The following is a 21,862-nucleotide window of genomic DNA, read 5'->3' as shown; positions in this document are numbered from 1 at the left end:
AATCAGCCCTGGTCCTAAGAACCATTCTATGAGCATGAATAGTCATGAATGGGGGTTTTGAGCTCAGAGCTCACATACCCTCCTTGCCGAGGTAAAGGCAACAAGAAATACAGTTTTTAAAGACAATAGTCTCAAGGGACACTTGTGTAAAGGCTCAAAAGGAGAACCCATCAAGTAGGTTAAGACAAGATTTAAGTCCCATTGAGGCACAATAAATGGAGTGGGCGGATATTTGTTGGTAAGGCCCTAAACCCCTTCCGTGCTCATGATGAGCTCAGCTTGTCATGATGCACGGTGCTCGTGTGCTCCTGACGAGCCGAGCTCGTCATGACCACACCCATTCCTATTATTGTCCAGCACAGGAGAGGAATATCTCAAGCAGCCATGAGGTTAACGAATCATTACACAATAGCCGATTTAAACAAGGACGGCTCATCCGAAAAGCAAAGGAACGCCGACAAAGACGATAAATAGCCCTTCACAGTAGGCACGGCAAAATCCAGACGGGCTAAAGAAAGAGCAAACTGAAGGATGTTGGATAAACGAGCCCTTAAGGGGTCAATGGACTTCTCTCGACACCAGGAGACAAATTTGGACCACCTATAGGAATTAATAGAGTTGGTGGAGTGTCGTCTGGCCGAAAGAATCACATCCACCACGTCAGGCGGGAGACAGAAAGAATTCAGATTGCCTCGTTCAATCTCCAGGCATGAAGGTGTAAGCTCAGGAGGTGGGGGTGTAGAACCTGCCCCTGCGACTGCGAGAGGAGGTCTGCCCTGAGAGGGAGACGGAGCGGAGGGCACGGGGAGAGGTGGAGAAGATGGATTAGTTACTTACCTGTAATCCTAGTTCTCTTCCAGGGGTATACTCATTAAAGTCATAAGCACTGTATAGTCATAAGCACTGAATTATCTCCGCCCATGAGCGGGAACCCGGAACACAAACAAAATACATATATATGTGTAAATATATCAAAAAGTACATAGTACTAAACTAATTATACACATATACATGTATAATAACCATAATATGCAGCCTAACATATATACATAGGCTAATAAAGCCAAACTTACACACGTTCTGTAGCATGAAAATATGCTATATATAAATGCAATAAACAGGCATGAGCCTAAAATGCATTTCATAACCATGAAAACCTTTTATTTTCATCAAAGAACCTGTTATAAACAGTTATTAGCCTAAAAGGCTGCATATGAAAAAATGTCTGTGTACAGAAAATCAGACTGGCACCCTTGCCTTTAAGGCCCCAGAGAATCAGCACTTTGCCTTTAAGGCCTCCAGGAGAACTCTGCTCCCATCATGCCCCACAGGTGACAGTTAGGTCAGTTATTTTGTACGGTACAGTAAACTTTAGCAGGAATCTGCACTTAAAAACTTCATAATACATATTGAAAAACCTCAATGCTACTGCTCGCCCGGGGAGGCGGGAGGGTGCTTATGACTTTAATGAGTATACCCCTGGAAGAGAACTAGGATTACAGGTAAGTAACTAATCCTTCTCTTCCAGGGGATACTCATTAATAGTCATAAGCACTGAATAGAGTAGCAAGCTCATACCCACCATAAGCGGGCAAACAGATAAGTGCATAGCCACACTTTTAAACCATAGTGTTCAGCTAGAATTAGCAAACAAATTTCTGAGGGATACTTGTCCCACTTGTGCATCAACCTGCGCATCAGAATCTAGACAGTAATGGCGTGTAAACGTATGCACTGAACGCCAAGTAGCTGCTTTACATATCTCTGCATAGCCACATTCCTAAGGAGAGCTGTGGTGGAAGCTTTCCCCCTCGTAGAATGCGCCCTAGGTCTACCTGATAAAGACTTGTGGGCTAGCTGATAAGCCAGTAGGATACATGACACTATCCATCTAGAAATGGACCTCTTGGACGCTGCCAAACCAGTATTTGTAGGACCATAGTTCACAAACAGACGGTCCGTGTGCCTCAAAGACTTTGTTCTGTTTAAGTAAAATTTCTAGACCCTTTTCAGATCTAACGAATGTAGAGCCCGTTCAGCCGGGCTCGAAGGGTTTGGGAAGAAAGTAGGCAATGTTATGGTTTGATTAATATGAAAATCCGACACCACCTTAGGCAGGAAAGCAGGATGAGTTCTGAGCACCACTCTGTTTCCATGAAAAATAGTGTACGGTTCCTTGCAACACAGAGCCTGAATTTCGCTCACCCTACGAGCAGAAGTGATGGCCACCAGGAACGCTACTTTCCAAGATAAGTGTTTTAAAGACGCTTTATGTATGGGTTCAAAGGGAGGACCCATTAACTTGGTCAACACCACATTAAGCTCCCAAGTTGGAGAAGGAGACCTGACTGGAGGATACACCTATCTTAAACCTTCCAAAAAAATCCTTCACCACAGGCATCCGAAAGAAAGATATCTGTGTTGGCGATTTTCTATAAGCAGTTATTGCAGCAAGATGGACTTTGATGGAATTAAACTGCAAACCAGATTCAGCAAGGTAAATCAGATAAGGTAAGATCACCTGTTCTTGACCATGAATAGGGTCAAGACCCTTACTCTGACACCAAAGGTAAAAGCGTTTCCACTTAAATCCATAGGATTGTCTTGTAGAAGGCCGCTTTGCCTCCTTAAGGATGTTCATACACTCCGGATTCAGCTGCAAGTGCCCGTACTGGATGACTTCAGGAGCCATGCTGCCAAGCGCAGGGAGGGCAGATTGGGATGAAACACTCGCCCCTCCTGTTTGGACAGAAGATCCGGGCGACAAGGCAATCTCCTGTGTGGCACTTCTGACAACTGGAGGAGATCTGGGAACCACCACTGGCGTGGCCACTCTGGGCAAATCAGTATCATTCTGGAGTCGGTCTTGTACATCTGGTTGATCACTGCCGGTATCAACGGTGTCGGTGGAAAGACGTACAGCATGTTGTGACACCAGTCTATCAAAAGGGCATTCCCTTGAGACCCTCTCTGGGAGAACCTGTACGCGAAGACGGGGCATTTTGTGTTTGCCGCGTCTGCGAACAGATCAATGTCTGGTGTTCCCCAAGCTTGGAAAATGCTGTGCGCGACGTCCTCGTTGAGAACCCAGTCGTGTGCCTCGACGAAGTCTCTGCTGAGGTCGTCCGCCTGTGAGTTGAGAATCCCTGGCAGATGAACCGCTGTTATGGACAGGTCTCGTGCTAGCAACCAATGCCAGATGGTCTGGGCTTCTATGGACAGAGTCCTGGACCTGGTACCCCCCTGCTTGTTTAAGTAATACATTGTGGTTGTATTGTCTGTTTGCACCAGGAGGGACCGAGTCTGTAGAGATGGAGCCAGAGACTTGAGAGCAAGATGGACCGCTCTGAGTTCGAGTAGATTGATGTGATATCCTTTCTCGAAGTCTGACCATAGCCCTTGTACCTGCAGAGGGCCCATATGCGCCCCCCAACCTTGGAGAGAGGCGTCTGTGATCAGAGTCTGCGTTGGTGGGTCCTGATGAAAAGGAACTCCCTTCATCAAGTGTGTCTTCTTCATCCACCACCGGATGGAATCTCTTGCAGACTGTTGGAGATGAATTTGATCCTCCCAGCATCCCGTCCTCTGCTTCCACTGATCTTCCAGACACCGTTGTAGAGGACGCATATGCAAACGTGCGTTCGGAAAGATGAAGATGCACGATGCCATGGACCCTAGGAGAGAGGACACTTGCCGAACTGTCGGGTTTGTGCAGACTGAAGGAGAAGAATACACTTCGCCTTGATGGATAACCGCCTCTCCTCTGAAGGACACACGTTTTCTATTTCCGTGTCCAGTTGAGCACCCAGGTAGTGGATCTTCTGGGTGGGGTTCATTATGGACTTCTTGTAATTGACTTGAAGACCCAACTTGCACATGAGGTAGAGGCATATCGATAGATGTTCTTCCAGTAGAGATGGGGATGAACTCTTCAGAAGCCAGTCGTCTAAGTACGGATATATGAAAATCCGTCTCTTTCGAAGACAAGCCGCAACTACCGCCATACATTTGGAAAATGTTCTGGGAGCTGATCTCAGGCCGAATGGGAGTACTGCCTACTGATAGTGATGAGCAGCTACTTGAAATCTGAGAAACTTGCGATGTTTTCTGGATACCGGAATATGAAAATAAGCATCCTTCAGATCGATGGAGCACATCCAATCCCCCTGATGTAACTGGGGGAAAATCTGGTGAAGAGCTAGCATTCGAAACCTCTCCTTTAGAATGAATCTGTTCAACAGTCTCAAATCCAGAATGGGTCTGAACTCCGTAACTGGACCTTTTTTCTTTACGAGAAAAAAATCGAGAGTACAGGCCTTGATATCTCTGCTGAGATGGAACTAGTTCTATGGCCTTCTTCTTCAGAAGGATGTTCGCTTCCTGTTGTAAACGTTTTACATTCCACTGTAACATCTTTAGAGGACGCATGACAGGAGGTGGCTTCTTGAATCTCAAAAGGTACCCATTCTGAATGATACCCATCACCCATCTGTCCTTTGTGATCTGTTTCCACTCGTCCAGAAACCACACAATACTTCCTCCAACCGGAGTGGCACACAGTTGTGGAGGAAGCCTCCATTCATTGTTTTTGAGGCTGTTTGGTAGCGGATGACTGCTGCCTATTTCCATTTCCTCTGCCTCGCCCAGCTCGCCGCTGTTGGAATTGCGACCTCTGTTGATTCTGGCCTTGGTTTTACGAGGACCAATTCGTCTGTTGGCTCCTCTGCTGGAAAGATCTCTTGTCAAAAGGGACGAAAATTACCCCGACGTTTAAATTCTTTCTTTTTTTAAGACCTATGGCCTTAAGAGTGTCCAACTCCACTTTCATCTTGGACATCTCATCGTCAGCATAAGATCCAAACGGAGTCGAACCATTGAACGGTAAATTCACTATTTTCCTCTCGGTCTCAGGCTTTAGCCCAGTAAGGCGCAGCCAAGCTGAACGCCTAGCACAAATACCGTGCGCATAGCCATGCGCTGCCAGATCCGCCGAATCAGCAGCCGCGCTAATGCTCTGGTTAGCCACCAGTCCGCCTTCTTCCACAACCTCCAGGAAATCCTTTTGATCTTCCTTAGGGAGTTTATCCGCAAAACGAGCCACCGAGTCCCATAGTAGACGATCATAGCGGCCCAGTAAGGCTGCAGCACTGGCCACTCTCATGACCGACCCCGAGGTGTTAGCCATTCTTCGCCCCAAGGAATCCATACTCTTGCTATCCTTTTCAGGTGGAGCAGAAGAGGTAGATGCTGCAGAATGCGCTTTTCTGACTGCCGCCACAATAAGTGAGTCTGGAGGTGGGTCAGAGCGCAAAAATAGTGGATCTTCTTCTGGAGCCTTGTACTTTTTTGCAATCCTAGAAGGACCTGAACCCACCGTGGCCGGAGTCCAGAATGTTCTCATTGCTGGTTCTATCAAACCGGGCACTAACGGCAGAAGAGGTCTGCCAGACGTCTTGTGATGTAGGGTTTCAAAGATGACTGACGATGTCACTTGGGGAACTGCCATCTTGATGTTGAACTTATTCGCACCCACGACATAGTACATCATTAAATGTGCTCAAATCATCTACGGGAGACACTCTGGAAGGTGGAGTAGATGATATAGTGGGAGAATAGTCTCTATATGAAGACCTTGAAGAGGACGCAGATGACGTAGAAGATGGTGAATGGGTTCTACGCCGTCTCTGAGGAGTTGCCGATCACTGCCTCCTACGCTCTCTCACTCGGGATTTCGAGCATGATCTTCTATGCAGCTCCGTCTGAGGGACCGGAGCCCTCATCCCCATCAGTCCTGCATCTGGACGCATCTTCCAATGTCTCAGGCTTTCCAGCCACCTCGATGACATGTTAAGAGGCCGCTCTGCACGCTCAGGTGAAGCCTCAGGTGAAACCTGCACAATATGCAGCCCTGCTGAACACTTGGAGGCTCTGGAGACTACACTCTGCTCAGATTTCGATGAGCCAGATGGAGTCCGTCGTCTGGGCACCAATTGTCTGTCATCCGACACCTGCCCTGAGGTTGAGCCAGAATGCGCCACCACAGAAGAGTCCTGGTGCGCTGTCTCTTGACCCGCCGCAGACCTGTCTTTTTGCTGACCCTGCGGTGAAGACGCCACTAAAGGTTGTGGACTTATTTCTGACCTCGACAAAGACCTAAGTGAGGTCCGAGAGGCTGGTCTTCATAGTCTCGAAACCGACCTTTCATCAGGTGGGGGAGACCTAGACTTTGACACTCCATGCTTCGAGCCCGAAGCATGTTTCGACGTCGACCTACGTCGCGATGGAGACCTCGACCTTCTGTTCTTTTTAGGTCTCGACGTCGAATTCTTCGACGTCGATCTTCTTTCGCCTCTCGACGTCGACCTTTTTCTTGACGACGACGTACGTCTCTCCCTCGACCGTCGTCTCCCCTTCGACGTCGACCGATGACTCTCTCTCGACGTCGACACTGGATCCTTCGACATCGACACTCGATCCTTCGAAGTCGGGCGCCTCTCTTCCCTCGACGTCGATCCCTTACGATCCTTCGACGTCGAACCTTGCACCCCCAACGTCGTCCTTACTGCAATCGACACCAGATGTCTCGACGTCGAAAGAGATTTCGACGGCGACTGTCGAGACGCTGAACCTTGCCTCACCGGCGACGTCCTCGACGTCGATGGAGCCTTCTTCGACGCCGACAAGGCTGACGGCGATCTGGATCTCGACGCTGAGCGCACCTTTTTTGACGGCGACGCTCCCTGGAGTCGATGTTTCTTAGTTCTACCTTCAGGAGAAGCTGTTCTTCGACGTTTGGGTTGAGAATATGGCTTAGCAGATGACAACAAGCTCTTGGAGCCCTTCTCACCACGGCTTTCTCTCTCCAGAAGGCCCAGCAACCTCATTTTCTCCCTTTCTCTTAAAGTCCTATTAGAAAGGTTGAGGCAGTGAGAACACTCTTCCACCTTATGAGAAGCTGGAAGACAAACCACACAAAGAGTGTGGGTCCGTTTTTGACATCTTCTTCCCACAGGAAGGACATTTGTAAAATAAAGGTGGCATTCTGACTAAAAAACACCAACAGTTTAGTCAGAAAAAGGTATTAAACCACCACTAGAGTAGTAAATTGTCAAAAAAGACAAGAAAATACCAACTTCTGACAGAAAAACTGCCAAAAATTAGCTGAGCTCAAGTTCCAGGTTCCTCACAGAACAAGCCGGAAAAAAGAACTGACCTAACTGTCACCTGTGGGGCATGATGGGAGCAGAGTTCTCCGGGAGGCCTTAAAGGCAAAGTGTGCAGATTCTCTGGGGCCTTAAAGGCAGGGTGCCAGTCTGATTTTCTGTACACAGACATTTTTTCATATGCAGCCTTTTAGGCTAATAACTGTTTACAACAGGTTCTTTGATGAAAATAAAAGGTTTTCATGGTTATGAAATGCATTTTAGGCTCATGCCTGTTTATTGCATTTATATATAGCATATTTTCATGCTACAGAACGTGTGTAAGTTTGGCTTTATTAGCCTATGTATATGTGTTAGGCTGCATATTATGGTTATTATACATGTATATGTGTATAATTAGTTTAGTACTATGTACTTTTTGATATATTTACACATATATATGTATTTTGTTTATGTGTTCCGGGTTCCCGCTCATGGGCGGAGATAATTCAGTGCTTATGACTATTCAGTGCTTATGACTATTAATGAGTATCCCCTGGAAGAGAACTGTGTACCACACCCTTCTTGGCCAATCTGGGGCGATCAATATGACTTGGGCCCGGTCTTGGCGAATCTTCCTCAGAACCCGAGGAATCAAGGGTATAGGAGGAAGCGTATAAAGGAGTTGTGAGCCCAACTCAACTGAAACGCGTCCCCAAAGCTCCCCGCATCGGATACTGGAGACTGCAGAATAACGGGCAGTGAGCATTCTCGTGAGTGGCAAACAGGTCCACCTGAGAAGTTCCCCACGTCCGAAAGACGTGACGAACCACCTCCAAATGAAGCCTCCACTCGTGGTCAGCAGAGAATTGCCGACTGAGACTGTCCGCACGCACGTTCAGAACTCTGGCCAAATGATTTGCCAACAGACAAATCTGATGGTCCTGAACACAGGACCAGAGACGCAGAACCTCTCTGCAGAGACAATGCAACCCCACTCCTCCCTGCTTGTTGACATACCACATCGCTGTAGTGTTGTCCGTCAGGACTTGAACCGACTGACCGCGAAGGGAAGGGAGGAAGGCCTTGAGCACCAAACGTATTGCCCGCAACTCTAGAAGGTTGATGTGAAGCAACCTTTCCTCTGGAGACCAAAGGCCTTTGATCTCCAAGTCCCCCAGATGAGCACCCCACCCTAAAGTGGATGCATCCATTATTACTCTGGCCACCGATGGAGGAAGATGGAAGGGCTTTCCTTGAAACAGATTGCCGTCCACGCTCCTCCAAGACAGATCCGCAGCAGCTTCTCTGGAGATCCTGATCGATTCCTTGAGATCTCCGTTGTGTTGATACCACTGCCTGCGGAGGCACCACTGGAGCGCCCTCATGTGCCAGCGTGCATGGTTGACCAACAGAATGCAGGAAGCGAACAGACCAAGCAGGCGAAGGACCTTCAGGACTGGAACGACCGCTCAATTGTAAAACAAGAGAATAATTTCCTGAATGTCGAGAATCCTTTGTGGAGGAGGGAATGCTCGACAGACAGTAGTGTACAGTACCGCCCCTATGAACAGGTTGCACTGAGAGGGCACCAGGTGCGACTTGGGCACGTTTATCGAAAAACCCAATTTGTACAACAGCTAAGTTGTCACCTGCAGATGATGAAGCACCTTCTCTGGCGACTCTGCTTTGAGCAGCCAGTCGTCCAGATGGGGAAAACTGGAATCCCCGATCTTCTGAGATGGGCTGCCATCACTTCCATCACCTTGGTGAAGACTCGAGGTGCAGAGGTAAGTCCAAACAGGAGAACCGCAAACTGATAATGTTGCGACCCCACAGTGAAAAGGAGATACTTCCTGTGTGACCTCCGGATCGGGATATTAAAATACGCATCCTGCAAGTCGATCGACACCATCCAGTCCTCTTGCTGCAGCGCCTGAAGAACCTGCGCAAGGGTGAGCATCTTGAGCTTTTCTTGCTTCAGAAAAAGGTTCAAGATCCTGAGATCCAGGATTGGACGTAACCTGCCATCCTTCTTGGGTATCAAGAAATACCGGAAGTAGCATCCCTGACCCCTCTCCCGCTCTGGAACCACTTCTATCGCACCTTTTTTCAATAATGTTAAGACTTCCTCCTGCAGGAGAAGAAGGTGGTCCTCCGAGCAAACCCCTTGGCAAGGAGGGTAATTTGGAGGGAATTCCCGACAGGGAAGGGCATACCCATTCTCCACAAGATTGAGAACCCAAAGGTCTGTAGTGACCAATTCCCAATCTTGCCGAAAGTGAGTAAGCCGACCCCCCACAGGACCAACATGATCCAGAATGGTGGATCTAGGGCTGCTTCACTGTGGTAAGAGGGGGGGAGGTAGAGGAAGAGGAGGAGGAGGAGGAGGGCTGACGGCCTCGTGAGCGACCTCTGTTTTTGCTCCTGTAGGATTTGTACAAGGTGTTTTGTTGCTGCTGTTGAGGTATGTCTATACGTTCGAAAAGACGACCTCCCAAATCCTCTATCTCCTGAAGGACGAGCCTCTAGTTTGAGCTTGAAGACCAAGAGATTTGGCTGTTGCCATGCTGTTTTTAAATCTCTCTAAAGCAGCATCCGCCTTTTTCCCAAAAAGTCCTGAAACATCAAACGGTAGGTCTAAAAGCATAGCTTGAACATCAGCCGAGAACTCCGAGGACTTCAGCCATGCACTCCTTCTTGTAGTCACAGAAGATCCCATGATTCTGGTGACAGAGTCAGCAGTGTCTAATCCACTTTGTATCACCTAACGTGCAGCCGCCAGAGTGTCATGTAACACTTCCTCAAAATTCTTTCTATCCTCCTCAGACAACTTAGGTGCGAGTTGTTTAGCCAAATCCATTAAAGCATGGATATATCTGCCCATAAGACAGGTGGCATTAGTTGACTTTAGTGACATGCTTGCTAAAGAGAATACTTTCTTGGCAGATTGGTCAAGTTTCTTCGACTCCCTGTCCGACAGAACTTGTGGAAATGCACCTGAAGATCTTTTCGAACAGGCACCCTGAACAACAAGGCTCTCAGGAGAAGGATGGGAAGATAAAAAGTCAGGATCCCCTGGAGCCACCCTGTATCTCCGTGCAATGGTTTTGGAAACTGCAGGAGCTGAAAAAGGCTTGTGCCAAACTTCCATCACAGGGTCAGTGATTGCCTCATTGAATGGCAGTAGAGGTTCAATTACAGAAGAAGGTGAATGAAGAACTTCTGTTAAAATGTTCGACTTAAACTCAGTAGCGGGAAGCTGAAGATCCAAAAATTCTGCTGCCTTTTTGATCACTGTGTGATATGGAACCCCATCCTTGGAAGGAGTATCAGAGGCAGGCGAAGGTTCCCACTCTGGAGAGATATCAAGGCCACTGCTTCACTTAACTCAGCAAAATATTCATCTGAACCTCACCTTCCTCCATCTCCTCCAACTGATACCTCTTTTCTTTTATAACCCTCTGGGCTTCTCTCCTGGATCTTATTCTAGGTGCAGGCGTCGATGGAGCCAAGACCGACTCCGTCGGATTCGGAGCCGGCATCGTGCACGGATCAGAAGGTGCCGCCTGCGTCGAACGAGGTCGAATACAATGCGCCGGAGAAGATGGAAGTGGCGTCTATGTCCTCGGCGCCAGGAAATGCCAAGGCGGCGCTGCTGGAAGAAAAGGCATGGAAGGGGCCTGGGCATAGGCCTGAGGAACCCCCAAATTAAAAGCTAATGACCCATGGGACCCGAAGGTGCACAAGAGGGGTACATAGCCCTGTTGAAAACTCCGTACATAGCATTGAGATAATGCGACGGATCTTGACCCGGACCTGGAAAAGGAGGATAGGTCCCCGGGACTGAATCTGAGGCAGGCGTTATCGTGTTCTGGCCAGCCAGCGCCGACAGCGGAACCAATGGAATCGCCTGCTCATCCGGCACAGGAATCCCTTCTTCTGGAACCGGAGAATGAACCGAAGTCGGTGAGGGAACCGGCGTCGGAGATCAGGGTGGAGAAGCTGCAGGTGAAGCCGATTTTTCAGGAGAAGTTGGATTCGAGGGAGAAGGGGACACGAAGTCCTTACGGCGGCGTCGAGATGGAGAGGTCGACCTCGGGGTGGCTTCATTATCAGAATGGCGTCTTGATGAACGCCTCTTCTTCTTCTTATGCTTCTTAGCCTTCGAAGCATGCCCCTACGTCGACTTTGAGCCCGACCTCGACCTGGAGCCCAACCTCGACCTTCTCCTACCTCTTTTTTCCTTTCTCATCTTCGCCATGAAGAGCTTCACTTCCCTCTCTTTCAGTGCCTTCGGATTAATTTTCCTGCAGCAAGCACATCCCTCGACGTCGTGATAGGACGATAAACACCAAACACAGTCCTCGTGTGGGTCAGTAATGGACATATGTCCTCTGCACTCCCTGCAAGGTTTGAACCCGGACTTCCTCCTTAAAAGGAAACAAGAAGTAGTACAGAAACACAGCCAGAAACACAAAGTAACAAGCGTAACAACGGAGAGTCCTAGAAAAACCGCTAGCGTCGACGGCGTGGAAAAAAGGGAACTGACGTCATCAAGCCGACGAGGCTCTCTTATCGCTCCAGTGACGTCAGCGGAATCGCGAGCGAAGCCGGGCTTCTGTGACGTTGTCCTCGTCGGCGTGGAGAGCATAAAAGAATTTCCGAATGCTGCTGGCACAGGGGAAATTCACAAGGTGAGAAATCCACTGGCAGATGTATCCATCAGAACACAGCTTACTAGCTTACTCGTGCAAATATATGATCGATGGTAGGATTTCCAAAGATGTTATTTTGAAAGTGGATGTATGGGTAGCTGCCGTGCTCAAATCCACACTCACACCCCTATTCTTGCATGCACCATCCCACTTCGAGCTTTAAACACAATACTGTATCTTCCTCATTCCATGGTGTACCCCTCCTCCCCCCCTCAAGCTTGGAGAATACTGTCCTAATGGCCTATCCCATCACAGAGCGATCAACAATGTCACAGGTAAAGAAATGGGTGATGTGAAAGCAATCATCACAATCCAGACAACTTAGCACATTACACTTGCACTGCCAAACAAGTCCACAGCAGGATAGACACAGACTTACTAGGGTGGCAAAAAATAACGGTAACCAGGTGCACAAAAACGGAAATCCCATTTGCAGACCTACAAAGCATGCATTGACCAAGCTTTTCTATTCATGATCACCAAGGGATGACATCCACATGAATATGCGGAAGCATGCAAACAAACTCTTATTGAGGGAGAGCACTTTTGATTGATACTTAAACACAATCATCGACTGAAAGCCATATGTCGTTTAACTTCCCTATGTATACATCACCCTGGACACAATTAGATATCATACTAACTGTGCTCGGGTACAGAAACAGAAAATTAATTGGAACATATATAAACAAGGATATGGAACATATATAAACAAGGATACATATACAACATCTTTCATTCAACTATAAATCTGTAGTCGGTAATCCGGAACTTATGCTGCGGCTTGTGGCTCATGACATCAAAGTCCATCATGGACCTACGTTATCATTTGTGGTCGACATATCTGGGGTAACCTATGTGCATCCAGAAGCCAATATATTGACAGTTCTTTTCTAAGGTTATTTTGTGAATTTTCATCTACACCCCCATAAATAATGTTTCTGGAAAAATTGGCAGGTCTGAGCTGTGCTGAAAGGTTTATGCAAAGTTTTATGGCACTAATGAATAAGCAATAACTTTCTGCCTTAGCATAACAAAGTTATTCCCTGAAAACAACACACTGGTTTTGCTTAGGACGCTGATTTTATACCTGTTTGATGCTTTCTTGTTGTGTGTTTCCCACTCATGTTTACGATTAAGGAAGCCCTCCATTTGAGAAGGAGAGGAGTCTTGGGTTTTGGCTGGAAGGGTTGCAGCAGACTGACCGTGCATGATTGTCTTGGATTTGCGATCTGAAGTTGGTGAAGGAACTGGGCTTGATTCTTTTGAACTGGATCTTTGTTCTGATGCTCCATTGACCATTTCGTTACCGTCCATGTTTTCGGACACCTACAAATGGTAAAGTACAGACGTTAACAACACCAAAAAGAAAAGTCAATGATTTTTTAATTACTAGTTTTACCAAACAGGCTGGGTAGTAACGTTTTATAATTGAAGCTCGAAGTACTGTAAAAGCTCATGTAAACCAGCCGAGTTTTGGAAAAGTAATTAGAAGAAAGGGCTCGATTAGTACCCAAGGAAAAGGAATAAGGGATACCGAAGAAAACCAGCAAGGTATGCTTTACTGTACTTCACTCAATACGGGTATGATTTTGATTGCTTATCTTTTAAAAAGGGGTGGACACCTTTGCCAAACAAACCCTTTCTCCACGTACTTGATCTACCTGGGAGTAGTTCTTTTATTACTGGTGGTCTTCTATGTGGCTTTCCACTAAGCCAGGGGACCGAGTTAGGGGGAGCAAGGCCACTTGGTGGTTCTGCTTGCTACAGACTGCCCAATACCCTTTTCCTCCCCTTGGCATTAGTCAGTGAAAGAACTGCTATCCAAGAGATCGAGTAGTGGTTGTTCAATTAATTTGTTTGGCAAGGGTGTTCCCTAATACAACTGTACAATTCTGCAACAGTGCAGTAAGTACTGGTTGTTATACCTCAGCCATTTTGCATTTAACATTTACACATTTACAGGATGTCACTATTGGAAACAAAACAAATGACATCATGAGTGTAACAGATCCATAGATCACTATTAGAACTGTACACGAGTAGTAACAGTACAACCGTTAAAAAAAAAATGTTTTCCACATTTTTTTCTGTAAATGTTTTTTTTTGCCCCCACAGACACCACATTATCAAAACATGCAGAAATTAGCTAGATTACATCATGCATTTCACTTCCACCACTCCCAGTTAGAAGTTTGGATCTTGGAAAGGGAGAGACAGGAAAACCAGAGAAAACAACAAAATTTGCAAAAGTCAGTCTCAGGCTTCATTATTAAATGGATTTGATTTATGTTAAAGGAATTGGAAAGCCACCACAGTCACGCAACACCACACAGTTTACCCCCAAAGACAAACCATGGCCTTGCCCATCACTTGCTTTGTGGATCGTGTTGCTTGATGTGTGCTCGAGAGTGCTTAGCGAGCAGCCGGGTTTCCAGCAGCTCTGACTGGTCAAGCTGAAGACGTCTTCGGAGCCATGAATCCAAAAATCATTAAAATTGGAATCCCAATGGCTTTAGCTTGTGAAAGGAAACTCGAAACCAGTCCTTATTCACTGCACCACTACTGAGAACTCAGTGTTATGTGTTGCAGCCAATTGGTTACAAAACTAGTGTGTGGGATTAGAAAGTTACTAAAGCTCAACAGTGCTTAACGCTTTAGTAGGTTACAGACATATTGCACCATTTGTATGTGGATAAGCAGGAGTTTGTCAATGGCAAAGTAAAGGATTTTACAGTAATTTAATTCCTCTATAAACTATAGATTACCTATTGCACTGAAAAAAGAACTTCTGACTTGCCTTATTCATCAATGCCTTCTATAACCAAACTGATATGGATGACACTGTCCAAAAGGTGGTAGAATTAAAACTGTAAACTCCATTTTTATAACTCCCTTGACAGGTCAACGATGATCAGGTTGTAGTCAATGGAGTCTTTTATTGCACAAAATTGCACTTTCCCCAAAGCGGCCTCTATCAGTATGTCATGGCAAGTGCTTAACACAATGAGGCAAAAGCCATGTCATTCATGACAAACTCTTTCATAAACAATATATGTCATATAAAATAAAAAATTTCTTAGGACAAAAATTAAAACTGCATTAATTTTGCACATTGTCCCCATTTCAATAAATATTGGCTTCACTTGGTAACAAAACATGGCAGATGCTACCCGATTATGGAGTATTAGCCTGCTGCCTCAATATTTTAGGACACCCTTAAATTCCATTTAAAGGTCTATGATCTCAAGCCAAAGCAAAAGGCAGCTACATGTCTTTAACATGCCTAGACGGGACTCAGTTCTTCAATATCAATTCATACCATGCAGTCCATGATTTTGAGGACAGCTCACAAATACACAGATCCTTCTTTCCTCCCACACTCTAAACCCTCCTGGAGCAAAAAGGCCACCAAGATGCATGAATGAAAAATAATTTGGGTTACACAAATCACCTGGGGCGTATGACCATCTCAATGGCAGGAGAAGCATGATTAAGGTTTAGCTGCAGTTAGGGCCCACAGGACCAGGAACAAAAACAAATGGAAGAAAGTTCTTGGTGCTCTGCTCTAATTGTCTTCTGAAGTGTAGAAAGTGTGCAGGCACGGCAACAAGAGGCTGATGAAGTGCTGCACCTGCATTAATTAAGGCATTCAAGAAGTTTCTCTGGGAACCTTTTAAAATTATGCCAAAATCAGTTTTAAAACCAGAGTGAAACATTTCACACTGACCAAATGGAGAAAAAACAAACCGGCGTAGCCTTTGGCATCATGCAAAGAAAAAGGATGCATGGATTTAAAATCTTTTTGAGTAAAGGCCTCTTTCAAAGGCTGCCATGAATTACTAATCAATGGCGAGGAGAAAAATAAGGGTTTGGAGTGTTATATTTAGTGAAGAGTAATCCACAGGGCGAAATAGAACAGTGGTTCTTAAACTGTGGTCCAGGGACCTCTGGGGGTATGCGACTGCTAAGAAAACCAAATAATATGAACAGATTAATTAAGTGTATATAAAAGAAGTAAAATGCAAAGCTGAAAATTGTAAAACTTTCTGTAAATGTGAAGGAATTTGAAACTGGAGGCTAAAAATTAAGCTTGTATCCTCAGACTGATTAGTGGGAGAATTGCAGCAAACTGAATATAGTATGGATGATGATTGTTCTTAATTGAATTCAGGAAAGCTCCAACCAACCCATTACAAATAAAAGTTTATTATTTTAGTATTTTGTGAATTAAATATAATACTTTATAATGTGTGTATATGTTTAATTAATACCTGTTTCTGTGTTTTGTATGTATTGTTTTGAAGTTCAAATCATCAAAACTATTTAGGTCAGGGACCCTGGATTCCAATAATGATTCAGTGGGTGTCCCCAAGTTCCAGTAATGATTAAGTGGGGGTCTACAGAACTCAAAAGGTTAAACACTACGGCACTTAAGTTTTGTTATCCCGCTTTAAATTATTTGTGGAATCAGATGCTATACCGTGTTGAAGGCTGCCCATTTGGAATTAGTTGCTGCCTAAATCCACTGACTGCAATGGAGCTGTATCTCAAAAAGGTGCGCCCCTTTCAGAAATCCAATCAGGACATGGACTTGTGCCAAAGTTAAGTTGGCACAATCCAGGCTGGGTGAAAAGGAACTTGGTCTATAGTATTGGCACTTAATTTCTGCTGAACCCTTGCCGGGGTATGGAGTATCACATTTTCGAGACATTTGGTAGTCAGATAAAATTGAAAGTCTACTATGACAACCAGAGTAAAACTGTCATGTCCAAGTTTTATTGGAGCAGATATACAGTAAATGTTTTCATTTCGTAAATCAGAAAGTAGAGTTTTCCCAGTTTTAGGAATCTCTAAGTCAACTAATAATGCTAGAAGTTATTTGCTGCTTTCTAGCGTGTCACCTCAAACTATCTTGCTATTTTGATTCCCAAAACTGTGTAGACAGGTTATTTTCTTGCATGCCTTCAGATCCCCCCGTTATTAAAACATAAAAATTTCACAACTGAAGTGCACAAAAATGCCTTTTATCTCCAGATTGGCTGCACAAGGCTGCTTCAAGACCCACTCACCAGCAGCCATTTTGTGTTTCAATACGCTTCATCATGTCCCATCAGTGATATGACCAGCAGTTCTCAAAAGAAACAGCATATTGTCTGTTCACGTTTATGGGCATGCTTTGTCTGCACATAGTTTCATTATGAATCTAATAGCCTTAAGGACGTGCAACCATAGTGCTGCCAGATTACACTGAAATAAACATACTACACTGAAGTGTGTAACATTTATCAAGGCAGGGGGCCCTAAGGGGACAGGTTCTGTCTTGTGGAATAGGAGACAGTTATGGAGGGAGAGGACATTCTTCAGGTTCCTCTAAAAGAGAAGAGTATGGCTGGTTTAATAGGTGACCTTGATTATGCTTGATCATGTGGAAAATAGAGAAAAAAGTGTACACAGAAATTAAGATGCACTAGAAGAAAGGTAAAGTTGGACTACCTAACTCAGCGTTATTACCCTGTTCCAACTGCAGATGGTTAAGGCATACTCATGCAAGAAATATCACCTGCCAGTGATCTGATCTCTAAGCCGTTTGGTTTGTAAAGTTTGATGTAGGTGGATTGTGAAGAGTGTTAAACCTAATGACGAGGCAACACTTCTGTGAGTTTCTGCTGCCCTGAGTCTGATTTGGTCTATTGTCATGTCACTAACGCTGCAACTAGAACATTCAAGTTTATACTGTACTACACTACAGTCTGGCTACAGGTTTACTAAAGGCTCCCACTCTATGAATCCCTGTGCTACTTTATCAGCTATTTTCTTCTTTGCCTATTAGTTTGAGAATAGCCACAGTCATTCTCTGGGTATTGCTGCCCTCAGAAGAGTACTTCTCTCATTGTTTAATTCCACTAAAAGTACAATCAGATGATAGCAATGGATTGAATTATTTACTTCATAGGGGTTTTCAGAACTAGCAACAACTCCTAAATTTAACAAGAATTTGCAATGCAATAGGTCATGACAATGCCTTCTATTTATCTGTTTTACTAATTAACACATAAATTAAAGGCATTGTCATTTACAATGCCAATAGCTCAAACTCTTGTAAATGCGAGACCTATTCCAAAGAAGCAGCCGACATTGTGCCAGCTGTTAGAAAGTGAAAGCACGCATGGTGCACTGAATGTTGCAGGAAAGCACGTCGTGCCTACAGTAGGAGAAACTCATTAATGAAAATAGTGCTTACAGACTAGACTAAACAAAGACGTACCGTGTTACAACCGAAGTAAAAGGGCCAGTCCTCAAGGGAGGTGAACCACTATTATTGGTTATAATCTTACTTATCTGTAGCACAATGCGTAGACCTAGTGAACACATCTGTGTAAACGATACTAAGGCATCTTCAAGCATGATCGCATCTAGTCCTGCAGATATAACCCATATGATGCACAAAGACCTCAAGAACAGTATTACAGTATGGACCTCAATGGTTTCCAAAAGAACTATGGACCTAACATTAAGTCTTTCAGTGAACCAGCGTTGTGTGTAATTAATGTGCTATTTTATATCTAATTGATAGCAATAAATATTTCCACTACATAAAGGTCACTTGCGTAGGTTATTAATTGGCGGAAAAACGGCAACTGAGGAAATGAAATGGAAATATGAAACATAAAAACGCAACATGGACATTTGATACATAAATAAACACAAATGAACAAAGTTCAGGGGAACAAAAAACAAAGGATCAAAATTAACTTTAATGAAAACATGCTTTACACATGCAAAACTGACATACAGTAACACATCAAATGACAAACATCAGAAACTACAGGAACAACTAAACAGGAACAACACAAGTTAATACAGTCTCTTTATGAGGACACTGAATTGGTTAGTTGCAAGTGCTGCAGTGACTAGCTCTCCTCGAGGTATTAAAATCAAGATGGTGAACATGCAACATGAGAAGTGGGGGAGTTCGCATGACTGAGAAAAATCTGGCTATCAAGGTGCACATAGCAACATTTAATTTCAGCAAAAACCTGAGTCTCTGTACCACAATAGAAACTACCAAGGAGCTTTGGACCGTAAATATCTTTTAGACTTAACATGGTTTATAAGAAACTTAAGGAGTTTATTAAATCAGCGAAAAAGCTGACGGTAAAAGGTCAAAATTCAAGTTTTTATTATCTGCATGTGCTGTTTTCTCTTCTATGAATCTAATAAAAGCTAAGGGGCTCCACCCAATTTACATAGCCTTTTAGGCATGAACAATGCTTGTAGTAGATGTTCAAGACACTAGCCAGATAAAGTGCATGATTGTTAAATAGAATAGTTGATTTTAACATACTGTATTGAATTGGGAGGCTTTGGTCAGTGCTGGAGGCTGCAAAACACTCTATCCGGAGTACTACTCAACTTGGTAAAGAGACCCGAGGCTGCTGTTTTCAAACTAAAACAAATGTTCATATAAAGAGGATTTTTGTGTCTGAATGTACATATATATCTATACAGACATACAGATGTAGGGGTGTATATGTTAATGTAAACATATGTATCATAATCCTATTGAAAGAATAAAGAACAGGCATTATGAAAAGCAAATAACTTCAAGGGTACAACTTTTTAGGACATTGTTCTAATTCAGGATTTTGACCCAAGGAAAGGAAATGTGACAGAAGGCATTCCGCAGTCTCTGGGAAGTTGTACTATCTACAACATGGACTTTCTCAGATTTTCCTAGCTAGATATCTGTTCCATTAGCAACTTCGCTTTTAAATATGTTTGTATGTATATTGCAGTAAGATTAATTACCTTTGAAAAAGACGTGTATAAAATAAACATGCACATTTTGATGAATATAAAAATAGTAAAAGTAAAGGTTAAGACCATACAATCATGAAAGACATGGAAAGCAAGGCAACATATTATGTAAACGAGAAAGAAAATCTTGGTTATTTCGTATGAAAAATTCCCTACTATAAAAAGGGTTTGGGGTGTTACAACTGATGCTTCTCAGTCTGGTACCTTAGTAGAAAGTGCTTAGTATTGAAACGCAAACTTTTTGTAGTTATTGACATGACTGCACGTATAACCAAAGGCTTTTCTCTAATGACACGTAGAATTTAATTTAATCTTGGAAGTGTTTTACTGCCTATTCTAATAATAAATTTCACTGTGTTGTCATTAATATTATAAATGGGGTAGTGGTACTACAACTGTAAAGAGATTTTGAAATCTATGAAAATTATAACTTTGGGACAGCTAAGAACTGGAGGCATATATATATATATATATATATATATATATATATATATATAGTCATGTGAACAAGGCTCCGTTGAGCCGCAACGTCTTTGACAGTACCTCTGCAATAAAAGGAAAAGCAGGAGCCCATTTGGTCCGTGTTTCTTTTGTTGGCTGGCGAGACTCGTTGCAGCGCAATTCGAAAGCGGCATTCCTGATTATATATATATATATATATATATATATATATATATATATATATTATATAATCTCATCTGGCTTTAATTCATGGAGGTCTTCAAGAAATGTAATAGAGCAATTCGTACAACAATGAACTTAGGTGATCTGTAAAAACCAGAGGTATATAGACTGGCCTTGTAACTTGTAAAAATATTTTCAGCCAGAAGCTTAAAACATTCCAGTTGTTCAGCACTAGCAAATGAAAAATGCATTATTTTTGTTTGCAATTGTTGATGTTGGTAATGTACACAAGGCACTCTATTTCACATTCAATAAGTACTTGCACACAATAACCTGAGTCCAACAGTTACAAGGCCAATGCCAATTTCTAAGTACCAACCCTATGGCTTTGATTGTGAAGCTAAATTATTATCTGTAGCTGGACTGGTTTCCTCGAAACATATTCCAGGTGTGTCTTAATGTACATACAAATGCATTTGTTTGTAATACACCCATTACCCAGGAAGTTGACGAAGTGACTTTTTTTTTTGTTTACAATTATTGAACGTAATTAAACTCAATAAATAGAGGGAAATAAATATGTCCAATATACAGCAACTTGGCACCCACCTACCATCCTGCCAAGAACGCAGACGTTAACTAGTAAAAATGCAAAAGAGTTAGGATAGCGTGCTCTGACACCGGTCTCTAAAACAAAACAATGAATAAACTGGGTAGGATGAAACGAAAAAAAAGGGAGTTTTACGTGTCGAACAAAAACGAAAAAGGAAAAAAAGAAGTATGCCATGGAAAAGGTCTGTGTTTTACAGTCCAGACCGTGATCGGTCATTGGCTGCTCGTCGGTTATTAAATCTTTTGTAGCTTTGGTAGGCTTGGGAGCGATAACTAACCCGTGGAGAATCCTGGTCCGATGGCAACCCATTTTGCGAGATATGTTCCCCTTCTTTTACTCCATCCCTGTCAAAGACAATCCAAAAAATATCAAAATAGTGGATCTGCATTGTTTATTTTCATGTTTAGTTCATTTAATCATGGCTCGCTCTGTACAGAACAAGCAATTATATAAACATCCTATGAAGACAAAATCACTATGAACTCATCATATTATCAGGCACTTTGTGTAATAACCCAATTATACTACTGCCCAAAAACTTTTTTAGCTGACCAAAAAAGGAGTCTGTATTCAGTCTATTTCCAAATCACACTCTTATCCATTTCACTAATCAATTATTTCATTCTTAGTCCCACTGTACATCCTTTGTTTTCAAGCCCTCTATACAAAAGGACAAATTATACCCATTTAGCTTCTGTCGCCCTACTGAGTGGCAAGGCAGAGCTATTGGGCTCTGCATTTAAAGAACATGGCTTTAATTGCATTGGCCTTCAAGAGCAATAAAAGGAACAAAAACATAAAACGTACCACTGCCCACCTATGTAATCACATAGGCACATGCCACTCAAGTAACAGAATGCTAATGCATTTCTAAAAATCGGTGACTGTAAATATACCACAACTAAACCTGGGGTTCAGAAATTGCATTTCATTTTGGTATTATC

The 21,862-nt window shown here is 43.7% G+C and overlaps 1 protein-coding gene across 3 annotated transcripts in view; it reads right to left on the bottom strand.

Moving 5' to 3' along the window:
• Nucleotides 1-21,862, bottom strand: part of SPTBN1 (spectrin beta, non-erythrocytic 1) — a 503,123-nt gene that overhangs the window by 29,212 nt on the left and 452,049 nt on the right. For all 3 annotated transcript variants that reach the window (XM_078649481.1, XM_078649482.1, XM_078649483.1), the window contains 2 exons: nucleotides 21,196-21,262; nucleotides 12,951-13,189 (listed from right to left, as the gene is read on the bottom strand). In XM_078649481.1, coding sequence (XP_078505607.1) covers nucleotides 12,951-13,189; nucleotides 21,196-21,262 — 306 coding nt within the window. The remainder of the gene's footprint in view (nucleotides 1-12,950; nucleotides 13,190-21,195; nucleotides 21,263-21,862) is intronic.

Source organism: Lissotriton helveticus, chromosome 6, assembly GCF_964261635.1.
Source record: "Lissotriton helveticus chromosome 6, aLisHel1.1, whole genome shotgun sequence".
NCBI lineage: Eukaryota > Metazoa > Chordata > Amphibia > Caudata > Salamandridae > Lissotriton > Lissotriton helveticus.
Note: the sequence above shows the minus strand (reverse complement) of the source record. Positions and strands in the feature narration are given on the sequence as shown.